The 13,514-nt window shown below is 36.5% G+C and overlaps 1 protein-coding gene across 2 annotated transcripts in view; it reads right to left on the bottom strand.

The window, feature by feature from the left end:
• The window catches only part of RNF17 (ring finger protein 17), a 113,560-nt gene that overhangs the window by 84,419 nt on the left and 15,627 nt on the right, over positions 1–13,514 (bottom strand). For both annotated transcript variants that reach the window (XM_049646682.1, XM_049646683.1), the window contains exons 4-7: positions 7,826–7,937; positions 6,831–6,914; positions 5,541–5,641; positions 562–733 (exon numbers count right to left, since the gene is read on the bottom strand). In XM_049646682.1, the coding sequence (XP_049502639.1) occupies positions 562–733; positions 5,541–5,641; positions 6,831–6,914; positions 7,826–7,937 (469 nt within the window). The remainder of the gene's footprint in view (positions 1–561; positions 734–5,540; positions 5,642–6,830; positions 6,915–7,825; positions 7,938–13,514) is intronic.

The following is a 13,514-nucleotide window of genomic DNA, read 5'->3' as shown; positions in this document are numbered from 1 at the left end:
GAGGGAGGGAGGGAGGGAGAGAGAGACTTTTTTTTTTTTTTTTTGAGAGACAGAGAGACAGACACTCTTAAGCAGGCTCCATGCTCAGCACAGAGCCCAATGCAGGGCTTGAGACTGTGACCCTGGGATCATGACCTGAGCCCAAATCAAGAGTCAGACGCTCAACTGCCACCAGGCGTCTTTTGAATTAAGTTTTTACGAGCTGACAGACATATCTAAATTCATATCATGAAAAGAAAAACGAGTCCCATTAAGTTTGCTGCCCTTATATATCCTCATTTTTTATTCAAATGTCTTAGGAACATCAATTTTCAACTCAATGTCACCCTACTTGCTTTCGGATTGTGTGTTATAAAGACCTTACTGAACCATTTCCCTAACTGGTAAATAACAAAAGGCTAAATAAATTAATGTTTGTCTTAGAATTCAAACTAAGAATTGAGGCCAAATAAATTAGGATAATCTAAAAATATATTCTTCTTAAGTCTTAAATAGTATATTCCAAAGCATGTAAAATAATACACTTCAGAAATAATTTATATTATGATCTATTAAAATTACCTGATTCAGGTCACAATAAGTCCTTAAAGAAGGTGCTGATTTTAACTCTCTTGCTATCTTCATAGCTGCAGCCAAATCATTTTTTTTCTCTTCAATGTAGCTTTTAGCCATTATTACATTTGACAGATAATCATCTGTATTTCTTACTACTTCTTCACACAGGTTCTTTTTCCTTCATATAAGATCCCAAAATTATTTTACAGCATTTTATAAATATGCATATGAAAGTAAGTCTATAGTACGTGAGTAGTAACAAAAGGGTAATTTCACTAGTTTATGAACATGGTAAATGAGGCATTCAATTCAACTGAAATGTATTACAATTGAAAACTATGTATGGATAACTACAGAAAAAGCAGGATATAATTATCATGTCACAGAATTACAGAAGACAGACCCGAGATGATTCTACCTAAAAGAGAAATCCTATCTTGTAATCACTTGTGCCATTTCAAAGACCCATTTGTATTCATTTCTCAAAAGTGATGTGCCTTCACATTTTAAAATTTCCATCAACACACACATAACACATAAATATACAATAAGATTTTATTTTTTATTTTTTTAAATGTTTATTTATTTTTGAAAGAGAGAGAGCATGAGTGGGAGGAAGAACAGAGACAGAGGAAGACACAGAAATCGGAAGCAGGCTCCAGGCTCTGAGCTGTCAGCACAGAACCTGACACAGGGCTCCAACCCACGAGCTATCAAAGAAAAGCTCTGGGCCAGATGGCTGCACTGGTGAATTCTACGAAAAATTTAAAGAATTAACAACAATCCTCCTCAAACCCTTCCAAAAAATTGAAGGGGTGGGAACACTTTCTAACTTATTCTAAGAGGCCAGCATTATCAAAGCCATATGCAGACACTACAAGAAAACTACAAATATGATTTTGATTATTATATGCAAAATCCTCAACAAAATATTAGCAAATTGAATTCAGCAGCATATTAAAAGGAGAATACATCATGACCAAGTGGGATTTATTCCTACATTGCACAGATGATTCAACACATGAAAATCAACTAACGTTAATACCACAACATTAATACCACAGCAGAAAGAAGTGAAAATCCCTACATGATCCCCTCAATCGATGCAGAAAAAGGATGACATAGGGACACCTGGGGGGCTCAGTTGGTTAAACGTCCAACTTCAGCTCAGGCCATGATCTTGCGGTTTGTGAGTTCGAGACCTGCGTCAGGCTCTGTGCTGACAGCTCAGAGCCTGGAGCCTGCTCCGGATTCTGTGTCTCCCCCTCTCTCTGTCCCTCCCATGCTCATGCTCTCTCTCTGTCTCTTGATAATAAATAAGCGTTAAAAAAATTTAGAAAAAGGATGACATATTTCAACACCCTTTCATTATAAAAACACTAAAAGAAACAGGAATTGAGGGAGATTACAACAACGTAAAGGCTATATATGAAAAACCCACAGCTAACATTACACTAGTTAGAGAAAAAGCTGTCAGTTCTTCACTAAGATCAGAAACAAGATCAGGATGTGTTTTGGCCAATGCTATTTAACATATTATTGTTACGTTCTAGCCAGAGTAGTTAGGCAAAAAATAAATAAAAGACACCCAAATTGAAAAGAAGTTTAAATTATTTTTGCACATGACATGATTTTGTATGTACAAAACCCTAAAGAGGCCATACATATACTAGCAGGGCTGATAAATGAATTTAGCAAAGATGTAGCCTACAAAATCAACACACAAAAACTAGACACATTTCTATACATTAACAGTCTGAAAAGGAAATTAAGAAAACAATTCCTTTAACACAAAACACAAAAGAATATAGTTAGGAATAAACAGACAAGGAGGGAACAGTCTGTACACTTATACACTATGCCAGATTACTGAAAGAAATGAAAGAAGACAAAAATAAGAGGAAAGACATCCCACATTCATGGATTGGAAGACCTAATATTGTTGACAATACCACCCAAAGCAATCTACAATGCAATGCAGTCTCTATCAAAATCTCAGTGATGTTTCAGGCAGAACAGAAAAACCCACCCTAAAAAAGTCATACGGAATCTCAAGGGACCACAAATTGCCAAAATAGTTTTGAAAAAGAACAAAGTTGGAGAACTCACACAACCCGATTTCAAAACTTGCTACAAAGCTATGGTAATCAAAAAAGTGTGCTACTGGCATAATAACAGACAGACTGATGGAACAGAGATCCCAGAAATAAACCCTCACAAGATACGGTTAACTGAGTACTGACAAGCATGCCAAGACATTCAACAGAGAAAAAACCGTCTTTTCAACAAATGGTGCTGAGAAAAGACATCCACATGGAAAAGAATGAAATTGGACCCTTCTCTCATACCATACACAAAAGTTCACTCAAAATCAATCAAAGACTAAGTGTAACAGCTAAAACTGTAAAATTCTTAGAAGAAAACATAGGGCAAAAGCTTCGTAACATTAGATTCAGTGATGATTTCTTAGATAGGACACCAAAAGCACAGGCAACAAAAGAAAAAAATAAATAGAACTTTATCAATAACTTTCATGAAAAGGCAAAGAGTGAAAAGGCAATCCACAGAATGGGAAAAAAGTCTCTGAAAACGACAGATCTGATACAGGATTAATATCATTAATGTATAAAGAACTCCTACAACCCAACAACCCAACAACCAAATAAATAATCCAGTCCAAAAAAAGAACCTGAATAGACTTTTCTTCAAAAAAGATATATAAATGAGGAATAAATACGCACATGAAAAAATACTCAACATAACCAACCAGTCATGAGGAAAATGCAAAAAACCCACAAGATTAGTGTTTCATATTCATTAGGATATGATTATTAAAAAAGCCCAGAAAACAACATTGTTGGTGAGGAAACTGGAACCCCATGTACTACTGGTGGGAATGTAAAATGTATAGCTACAGTGGAAAACTTTGGTGTTTCCTCAAAAAGTTAAACATAAAATTATCATATGGCACTAAACTGGACATTAAAAAATGACTAACAAGGTAATCTTTGTTATGTATATTTTCCACCATAAAAAAGTGTAAAATGCATGCACATGACTTGTAACTTAAATGTTATAATTAACGACCACATGTGATATCGATAATACCAATATGGCAGACTAAAGAAATCAACCTATTTCATTCATAGTATATTGAAGACTATGTCCGAGGCATCCTAACGGGATTAAAAAAAAAGAAAAAAGCACTAAGAGCCATGGACAAATACTGTTACTAATTATATTACTTTTGGCATGTTGAAACTTTTATGATCCTATTTCTTGAATTGAAAAATGTGATTAAAAATTGGAGGCACCTAGGTGGCTCAGTTGTTTAAGCATCTGACTCTTGGTTTTGGTTCAGGTCATGATCTCGGCTCAGGTGGTGATCTCTGTTTGTGGGATCAAGCCCCATGTTGGGCTCTGCTCTCACAGGGTGAAGCCTGCTTGGGATTCTCTCTCTCTCTCTCTCTCTCTCTCTCTCTCTGCCCCTCCCCTGTTCATGCTTTCTCTCTCAAAATGAATAAATGAACATTTTAAAAAATTAAAAAAAAAAGAAAAATGTGATTAAAAATTATTAAAGATCAGTATTTTTGTATCCTTTGGATAAATACTTAGGAGTGCAATTGCTGAGCCATAGGGTAGTTCTGTCTTTATCTTTCCAATTTGAAGGGGCACATGAACTCCAATATTTATAGCAGCACTTCAACAATAGCCAAATTACAGAAAGAGCCCAAATGTCCATCAACTAATGAATAAAGAAAATGTATTATGTATACATATATATATATATATGTATACACACGTATGCATACACATGGGTGCATATATATATACACAATACCACCCTATATATATATATATATATATATATACACCACCCTATATATATATATATGTGTGTGTGTGTGTGTATGTGTGTGTGTGTGTGTGTGTGTGTATGTGTACACATACACGGAATATTAGGCATCAAAAAGAATGAAATCTTGCCATTTGCAACAACATGGGTAGAGCTAGAGTGTATTATGCTAAGTGAAATAAGTCACAGAAAGACAAATAATATATGATTTCACCATATGATTTTGTTAAGAAACAGATGAACATAGGGGAAGGGAAGGAAAAATAAGATAAAAATAGATGGAGGCAAATAAGACTTAACTATAGAGAACAAACTGAAGGTTGCTGGAGGTAGGGGGTATGGGCTAAATGGGTAATAGGCATTAAGGAGAGCACTTGGGATGAGCACTGGGTGAAGAATCACTAAATTCCACTTCTGAAACCAAAACTACATTATATGATAACTAAGTTGAATTTAAATAAAATTTTGAAAGAAAAAAATTAAAGATCATGTATATCAGAGTTTTTAAAGTGATGGATATGTAACTGTGTGGTATGTCTAGAAATGAGTGTTAGTATTACTTTCTCTGATGCAAATAAACAATGAAAAATGATAGAATGATGTAGAAGAAAAAGCATGTTTGCATTTTTCAAGTAAGCAAAATTCTGCAACATGGATTCAGATTTTTAAAATAATTTTCCGTGCTGCTTTAAGAAAGAAGCTTATTTAAGTTAGCTTTAGAACCAGATGGCAAATAGCCAAAAAGTTTTTAAAATGTACAAATTGTTCTTTGTTTTCAAGTTGTAGACATCAACCTGTAGGAATCACCCATTACCTTCCAAACTCATTCAAAAGTTACTCATTACTTCAATTTATACAAAGAAATAAAGTGACAAGCTAATGTTAAAAACTTCAGTTTCATTGAGTTTCTATTTTTTTTAAGTTTTAGTTATTTATTTTGAGAGAGACAGAGACCTAGTGTGCTCAAGGGAGGGGCAGAGAGGGAATCCCAAGCAGGCCCTGCACTGTCAGCACAGAGCCTGATACAGGGCTCAAATCTAGGAACTGTGAGATCATGATCTCAGCTGAAATCAAGAGATGGACACTTGAGCCACCCAGGCACCCTGAATCTATATTTTTAAGTTATTACCTGGAATCAAGAGAAGTAAAAAGTTGATCAAACTGTTTCTCCAGAACCTCTATAAGACTGACTGTTTCTGCTTTTGTTTCACTGTGTATGTGTTCAAGCATCTGGAAAGAACATAATACAAAGACCTAATTTGGTATTTTTATTTTATAGAAATTGTACTGTTTAAATAATTTTAAAAGTAACAGGTACTTATTAGACTTTTCAAAATAACAACACAAAGGAGATTAGGTGATAAAAATGGCATAAATTATAAGGTTCCAACTTTAAATCCTGTTACTTGTCATCAAGATCACACCTCTGTTGACACTGAGTACCAATAAACTGGCAAAAAGGCCTAGAAAATCCACTACGTTTTCTAAATTTCTTATTCCTTTTTATCATTACAGGAAGAGCCACTCTGGATAGCTGAATTTGTCTCTGGAAGGATTCCTTAAATGAAAGAACCTTAATATATAATATTAAAAAAACATACTTGAGTTAAAATGTTAACTATTCCACATCTTTAAACTTTTTGACAAAGAATTGTTGCTTAAGATGTATGACCCATTTTTTTTCCTTCCAATTTCTCCCTTTTAGAATAGGAACAGCAATCCCATACCTGTACAACCAATGTTGGAAAAACTGAATCATACCCTGAACCCCAGCCATACCTGATTTAGAAGATATTTAGATTAGATTCTGGTCTTAGACTTGATGCTGAAGGGATGGGGTGAATGTATTTTGCATGTGAAAAGGACATGAATCTGGAGGTGGGTTTCAGAGGGCAGGCTGTTATAGGGTGAATTTTGTCTGCCCCCCTCCCAAATTCATATGTTGAGGTCTTAACTCCCACATCTGCTATACTCTTTTGATTGCCTTGGTTGTTAATTTGTTGTTATTAGGTGCTTAGGAGTTTGCTTTTGTCACCAAGTGAGTCTCTCTTTTGGGGGATGGAGTAAGGAAGGAAAGAGAACAAGGCTCTGTGTTAGGGTATTCAGCTGAGTAATACGCAATGTTGGAAAGATGATCTACGATACTTTCAAGACAAACTTCAGCTCACAGCAAGAAAGAATCATGGTTCCTTAATAGTGCTCCAGTTTCAGTAGGCTGCTAGCACAACAATGCTAAGAGACCAATCTCAGCAGGCCATGGGAGTTTTCCATTCTTTTGTATGTTTCTCTACCATTAGATTATCCTGTTCAATAACTCAGTGCTAAGCTCCAACTTCAGTAAAAAAAAAAAAATCCAGATGAACACATTTAAAGAACATGCCTTAATTCACAATAGGCTTTAATCATTCAAAATGCTTACTTTTACAGCAACACTTAATTGTTCAAAATTATAGCCCGCTATCTTCAACGCTTCCTCAATTTCTTCTTCTGCAGTTTTACTTTCCTAAGATGGGGAAGGGGGACCACATACAAATATAAAAATAGATGTTTAGATACACTGTATTAGTTGCAAAAACATCAAGCTACAATTTTGGTTACAAAAGCAACAGACCACCATAGAAGTCTGAACATAATAAAAACAACACTTTCAATCCTACTTACCCAGAAATTCAAAACCACTAACATTTTAGAGTTTTGATTATGGTATTCCAGATTTTTTTAGAGACCTTTTTTAAAAAAATGGAATATTCTGCAACTTAAAACTATTTTGAAAAAATTATCATGGCAATAAATGCACACACATGTAAAAATTAAGTTTTTAAAGAAGATTATAATTTGGCTATGTTAAAATTTAAACTTGAAGTAAAAGATAGCAAAATTAAGTGCTTTCTCCATTCCTCAGATCACCAAAGTTCTCTTTAATAATAGTATTTTGGAATTTATTCTATTTCTAATCTTAAACTAAAACAATACATTATTTTACAGTAACAGGTAAGATTCAATCTTCCAACAATAACATCACCATCATCATCATAGCAAATGTTAGACCTTTTAGCTGCCATTAAAATGATTTGAAAAATCACCTTTAGAATTTAAAACCTGTACTTTATACAAGTTTCATGTAATAGGATTCAATAACTAGGTTCAAAGGGAACCTACATATGGTTAAATGTCAAGAACACCACAGAGTTGGTCAAAGGAGAATGGGCTGCCTTAGGAAGAAATAAGAATTGTTCAAGCATAATTATAATAAAACAAGAGATTCAAGTAAGGAGTATAGGTTTACCGCTTACCTTCATGCTTCCAAAAAATCTATAATTATAGGAACCTTGAGAAGAGACAAGAATTAAGCTACCAGACACAAAGTAAAAATGTTTGGTTTCATCTTACTTCATAAGCAACATTTTTTCATACCGCCATTACAGTTGAGGAGTTCAAAATAGTCTTGTGTGTGGATGTTGAATGTTCCAAACCAATAGTTAGCTGATCAGTAGTCTTTTTAAAGTCCTGAGAACAATTCCTTATCCTGAAAAATGTCAAGTACATTATTTCAGATACCACATTAATATAACAGTTTTAGCCTTCTATTCTCATTTTTACTGTCCATCAAAAATAATTCATATGATGTATTACATAATACTAACATGTACTGTTCATTCTCAGTCATTTATAATAAGCAAAGAGAGAAGCGATGGCTAAACAGGCTTTCATATAAAACTTAATTTTAACCAAGAATTCAACTTCTTAGCAAATCCCTAAAAATAAGAGCTTACAGTATAAATTGTGCTTTAATCTCCTAGTTACCTCTCCTTACCTGATTATTTTTTGGTAGAGGTGTTGATAACCACTGAACTGCCTTTAAGCTCAATTACTTATATACAAATGCCAGCTATTAACAGAATGTACTCACAGGCCTGGATAATTTACAAAAAGGTAATGAATTTACCAGGTAAGTTAATGTGAAAAGAAAAAGTTCAGTTTCTTATCTACACATGCTAGACTTTTTGCCTATTTTATTTTTGTATCTCCCTATATTGGCTCACATATAGTAAACTCTTAGGTGTTTACTTAGTCATAAGCCTAAGATAGTTTACGGAAGAAATTAGGTTGTTTAAATATGTTACCTTTACAGAAAAAATAGACAAATTTTAAACATTCAATTACTTTGAAAAGTGAGTATTCATGTTCTTGAAAACATGTGAATACATTAGCCCCAAGAAGTCCATTTTTCAATTCCTGTTTCAAGATATTAAAGATAAATCAGGAAGGAAATACATTATGTATCAAGGGATGTTTATTTAAAAATAAACAATTATTTTAAACCACACTCTACTGAATTTAGGGAATAGGAGGTTCTAACATAAGTATACTTGGTATGGAGAACTTAAAAAAAACCAGTAATTTGGAAAAAATTTGGGTACTTAAAATGGATTTATCTACTTCTGAAAGTGAAATTTCACTTTATAACCATACTACATGATATATATCTAGACAAACACATAATCATATTTAACTTATATAAGTTTTAAAAAGTCAGAAAATTTCACACAGAAGTCTAGATGTCTATCTTCTCTTGGGGGAATAAAAAGGAAGATTTGGCAACACTGGATTTGTCTTAACACACAGAAATAATTGACTGGAGCTGAGAATGGGCCACCTCCTTTGGAGGGGCCTTCTTTTGTCTGCCACAATTCATACCACTCATTGTTTAAACTCTGTCTACCTCACCTAGTAAGTCATCTGCTGGACTTCTGCAGGGACTCAAATTTGTTGAGGCCATTGAGTCACAAGGAACCAAAAAGATTCCTAAAGATTGATTCTAATCATTTCACACAGAGCATTTGGAGGAAATGCCTGGAGGAATACAAATATAGGCGTTGGTACTCAGTAAGCCAGAGTTCCACTGGTTCTCTCAATACCCAGTTGCCAGACTTTAGCTAAGTGGTTTACTACCTACAGAGATAACTATTCTTTTGGTTTCTGTTGAAGTACCCGTTGAAGTCCAGACAGAGAAGCTGCAGCAGTCATGTGAAAGACTATGAATGCTAAGTCTAAAAAATTTTGGATTTTATTTAGATAGGTAATGAAGAAGCATGGAGCAGGGAAGAGTATGGATGTACTAAGAAGGTAGTCAAAAAAGACTAAGTAGAAATGAAAGATAAATTATGAATATGGAAGATACTGTGGAAGTTAGAGTTTACAGGAGACAAACTGGATGGAATATGAGGAACTAGAGTGATTTACAGATGCTCAGTGCCATTAACAAAACGGAAAGGTTTTAAGAAGTTAAGATGGTGGAGAAGTAGGGGGACCAGGATTTCCCTCCTCCCTCAAACACAGCTGTATTGAGGTCAGAACACTTGGAACACACAGAAAATCCATCTGGGGAATGACAGAAAAATCTCCACAGGTGGAAGGAGATAGTTTGGTGGGACAGAGGTGTGTGTATGCAAATTGGGGGACATAAAATAGCATGGGCATGGAGGGGAGGGATCCCTTTATGTACAGAGACGAAAGGGAGAGAAAGAGAAGCTATGGATTGTGGTTTTGTGTTAGGACAAGAAAAAAACCTCTCCGGACCACGGACTGGGGAACGAGAAACACAGAGAGTACCAGTCTCTACTCTGCAAACAGCCTTAGGAGCTGAAGAATGGAGATTTCAAAAGTGCATGACTCTCCAGACCATGTGCATGTGCATGTGCTAGTGGGGAGAGAAGCCGGTCCCCGGGCCTGGTAGCAATCTCAGGGGTGCATTGGGAGAGAACAGTCCCCTCCCTTGAGTGCTGTGGAAAGAGGGTATGTTGCCCTTCCAAGGACAAAAGATCCTGAAGGTGCTAGCCATATTGGCAGGGCAGAGCAGCACTACCCCAGAACTAGGTCTTCATGGTGTGGGATCCTTTAAGACATCAGGTTTTGAATCCAAGCCAACCACCTAGGAGGCGTGGGACAACTGTGGAGCAGATAAGCCCACTGCCCACGCTACCCTGTAAGGGCTGCCTTAACAGCATAGTTTGAGACTCCTGGTCTGGGGAGGAGAGACTGGGGTGTCACCATTTTTCTCCCCATCATCAACACAGTGGGGCTTCAGGGAACAGGACAGTGGCCCCCATGGAGCAGGACCCGCTTACACTAAACCCCACCCCTCCGTGCCTGGCAACTGCTTATCTACTGGAGCGAGACTGACCCAAAGCAGGTAGCTGACCTCTCCTCCAGACCAGCACAGTCACTGGTCCCAGATACCAACAGACAACTGTCTTATTTTTGAGAGAGAGGCAGAGCACGAGTGGGAGAGGGGCAGAGAGAGAGGGAGACACAGAATCTGAAGCAGGCTCCAAGCTGTTAGCACAGAGCCTGATGCAGGGCTCGAACTCAGGAGCCATGAGATCATGACCTGAGCCAAAGTTGGATGCTTAACTCACTGAGACACCCAGATGCCCCTGTCCTGTGATTTTGTATGTTAGTCTGTTGCTCTTTTTTTCCCCCTCTTCTCTTCCTTTCCTTCTCTTCTCTCTTCTTTTTCTTTATATTCTCTTCTTTTTTTCCTTTGGAATCAGGTTCATACTTTCAGATTTGATTTTTGGTCAATTCTTAATGTATATATATAAATTTTCTTCTTGTTCTTTCTCTGCTTTGTTTCTTTGTGTAATCAGGCATTTTTATTCTTTTTACACCTTTTCTAGATCTCCTTCTTTATTTTCCTTTCTCTTTCTCTGGATTAAGACTTATAGTTTCTCTGATTCTCTGCTTGTTTTTTTTTTTCTTTTTCCCCTTTCATTTTTCTCTTTCTATGGGATCAGGTCCCCTTCCCTTTCCTTTCTTTCAGGGTTACTTCAACGAAAAATCAAAGCACACCTGTCAGAAGGTCTAAACAATCCACCACGATGAGTAAGGAGGAGCTTTGTAGAAGACTGATCAGTGGAGTAGAGCAGCCAAATACACAACAACAGAGTGCACCAACACACTCTAAAAACACCTCCTGAAGGCCAGGCCCTGGATAGTGTATGACCCTTTTTTTTTTTTTTTTCCAATATATGAAATGTATTGTCAAATTGGTTTCCATACAACACCCAGTGCTCATCCCAAAAGGTGCCCTCCTCAATACCCATCACCCACCCCTTTTTAATATAGCAGTTCTCACAGTTACAGGACACATAACAAGCTATTAAAACATGTAAAAGACACAAACCTAGCCAAAATGATGAAATGGAAGAATTCTCCTCAAAAGAAATACCAGGAAGAAATGACAGCCAGAATTGCTCAAAACAGATATAAACAATATATATGAACAGGAATTTAGAATAACAGTCATAAAACTAATAGCTGGGCTTGAAAAAAAAGCATAGAAGACAGCAGAGAATCTACTGCTACAGAGATCAAAGACCTAAGAAACAGTCATGATGAATTAATAAATGCTATAAATGAGATCCAAAATAAAATAGATGCAGTGACAGGGAAGATGGAAAAAGAAGAGGGGAGAGTAGGCAAAATACATAAAATTATGTAAAATGATAAATCTCAAAAAAAGAGGGAAAGAAAATTACTAGACAATGAGGGAGAATTAGAGACCTAAGTGATTCAATGAAACAAAATAATATCTGTATCATAGGAGTTCCAGAAGAAGATTAGAGAGAGAAAGGGGCAGAAGATTTATTTGAACAAATTATAGCTGAGAACTTCCCTAATCTGGGGAAGGAAGCAGACATCCAAGTCCAAGAAGCACAAAGAACTCCCTTCAAAATCAACAAAAACAGGTCAACACCATGACATATAGTGAAACTGGCAAAATACAAAGATAAAGAGAGAATTCTGAAAGCAGCTAGGGACAAATGGGCCTCAACCTACAAGGGTAGACACATAAGGGTAGTAGCAGACCTGTCCACTGAACCTTGGCAGGCCAGAAGGGAGTGGCACGAAATTTTCAACGTGCTGAACAGGAAAAATATGCAGCCAAGAATCCTTTATCCAGCAAGCCTGTCATTCAGAATAGAAGGAAAGATAAAGGCTTTCCCAGACAAACAAAAACTGAAGGAGTTCATGACCGTTAAACCAGCCCTGCAGGAGATCCTAAGGGGGACTATATGAGTGGAAAGCAGCAAAGACTATGAAGGACCAGAGACATCACCACAAGTACGAAATCTAGGGATAACACAGTGGCACTAAGTTCATATCTTTCAATAATAACTCAGAATGTAAATGGACTAAATGCCTCAATCAAAAGACACAGGGTATCAGAATGGATTTAAAAAAAAAAAAAAGGAAAAAAAGAAGATCCATCTACATGCTGCCTACAAGAGACTCATTTTAGACCTGAGGACACCTGCAGATTGAAAGTGAGGGCATGGAGAACCATCTATCATGCTCTGGACGGCAAAAGAAAGCCAAAGTAGCTATATTTATATCAGACAAACTAGATTTTAAAACAAAGACTGTAACAAGAAATGAAGAAGGGCATTACATCATAATTAAGGGGTCTATCTATCAAGAAAAGCTAACAAATGTAAATGCTTGTAGCCCCAACGTGGAAGCATCCAAATATATATATCAATTAATCACAAACATAAATAAATGTATAGATAGTAATACTGTGATTGTAGGGGACTTCAATACTCCACTTACAACAATGGGTAGATTATCCAGACAGAAAATCAGTAAGGAAACTGTAAGGCTCTGAATGACACATTAGACCAAATGTACTTAACAGATGTATTCAGAACTTTCATCCAAAAGCAGCAGAATACACATTCTTCTTGAATGTACATGAAACATTATCTAAAACAGATCATATACTGGGTCACAAAACAGCCCCCAACCAATATAAAAGGATTGAGATCACACCATGCATATTTTCAGATCACAAACGTTAAAAAACTTGAAATCAACCGCAAGAAAAAATTTGGAAAGCCTCCAAATACATGGAGATTAAAGAACACCCTACTGGGGCGCCTGGGTGGCGCAGTCGGTTAAGCGTCCGACTTCAGCCAGGTCACGATCTCGCGGTCCGTGAGTTCGAGCCCCGCGTCAGGCTCTGGGCTGATGGCTCGGAGCCTGGAGCATGTTTCCGATTCTGTGTCTCCCTCTCTCTCTGCCCCTCCCCCGTTCATGC

Source organism: Panthera uncia (assembly GCF_023721935.1).
Source record: "Panthera uncia isolate 11264 chromosome A1 unlocalized genomic scaffold, Puncia_PCG_1.0 HiC_scaffold_16, whole genome shotgun sequence".
Lineage (NCBI taxonomy): Eukaryota > Metazoa > Chordata > Mammalia > Carnivora > Felidae > Panthera > Panthera uncia.
This window is presented reverse-complemented; position numbering and strand designations above follow the sequence as displayed.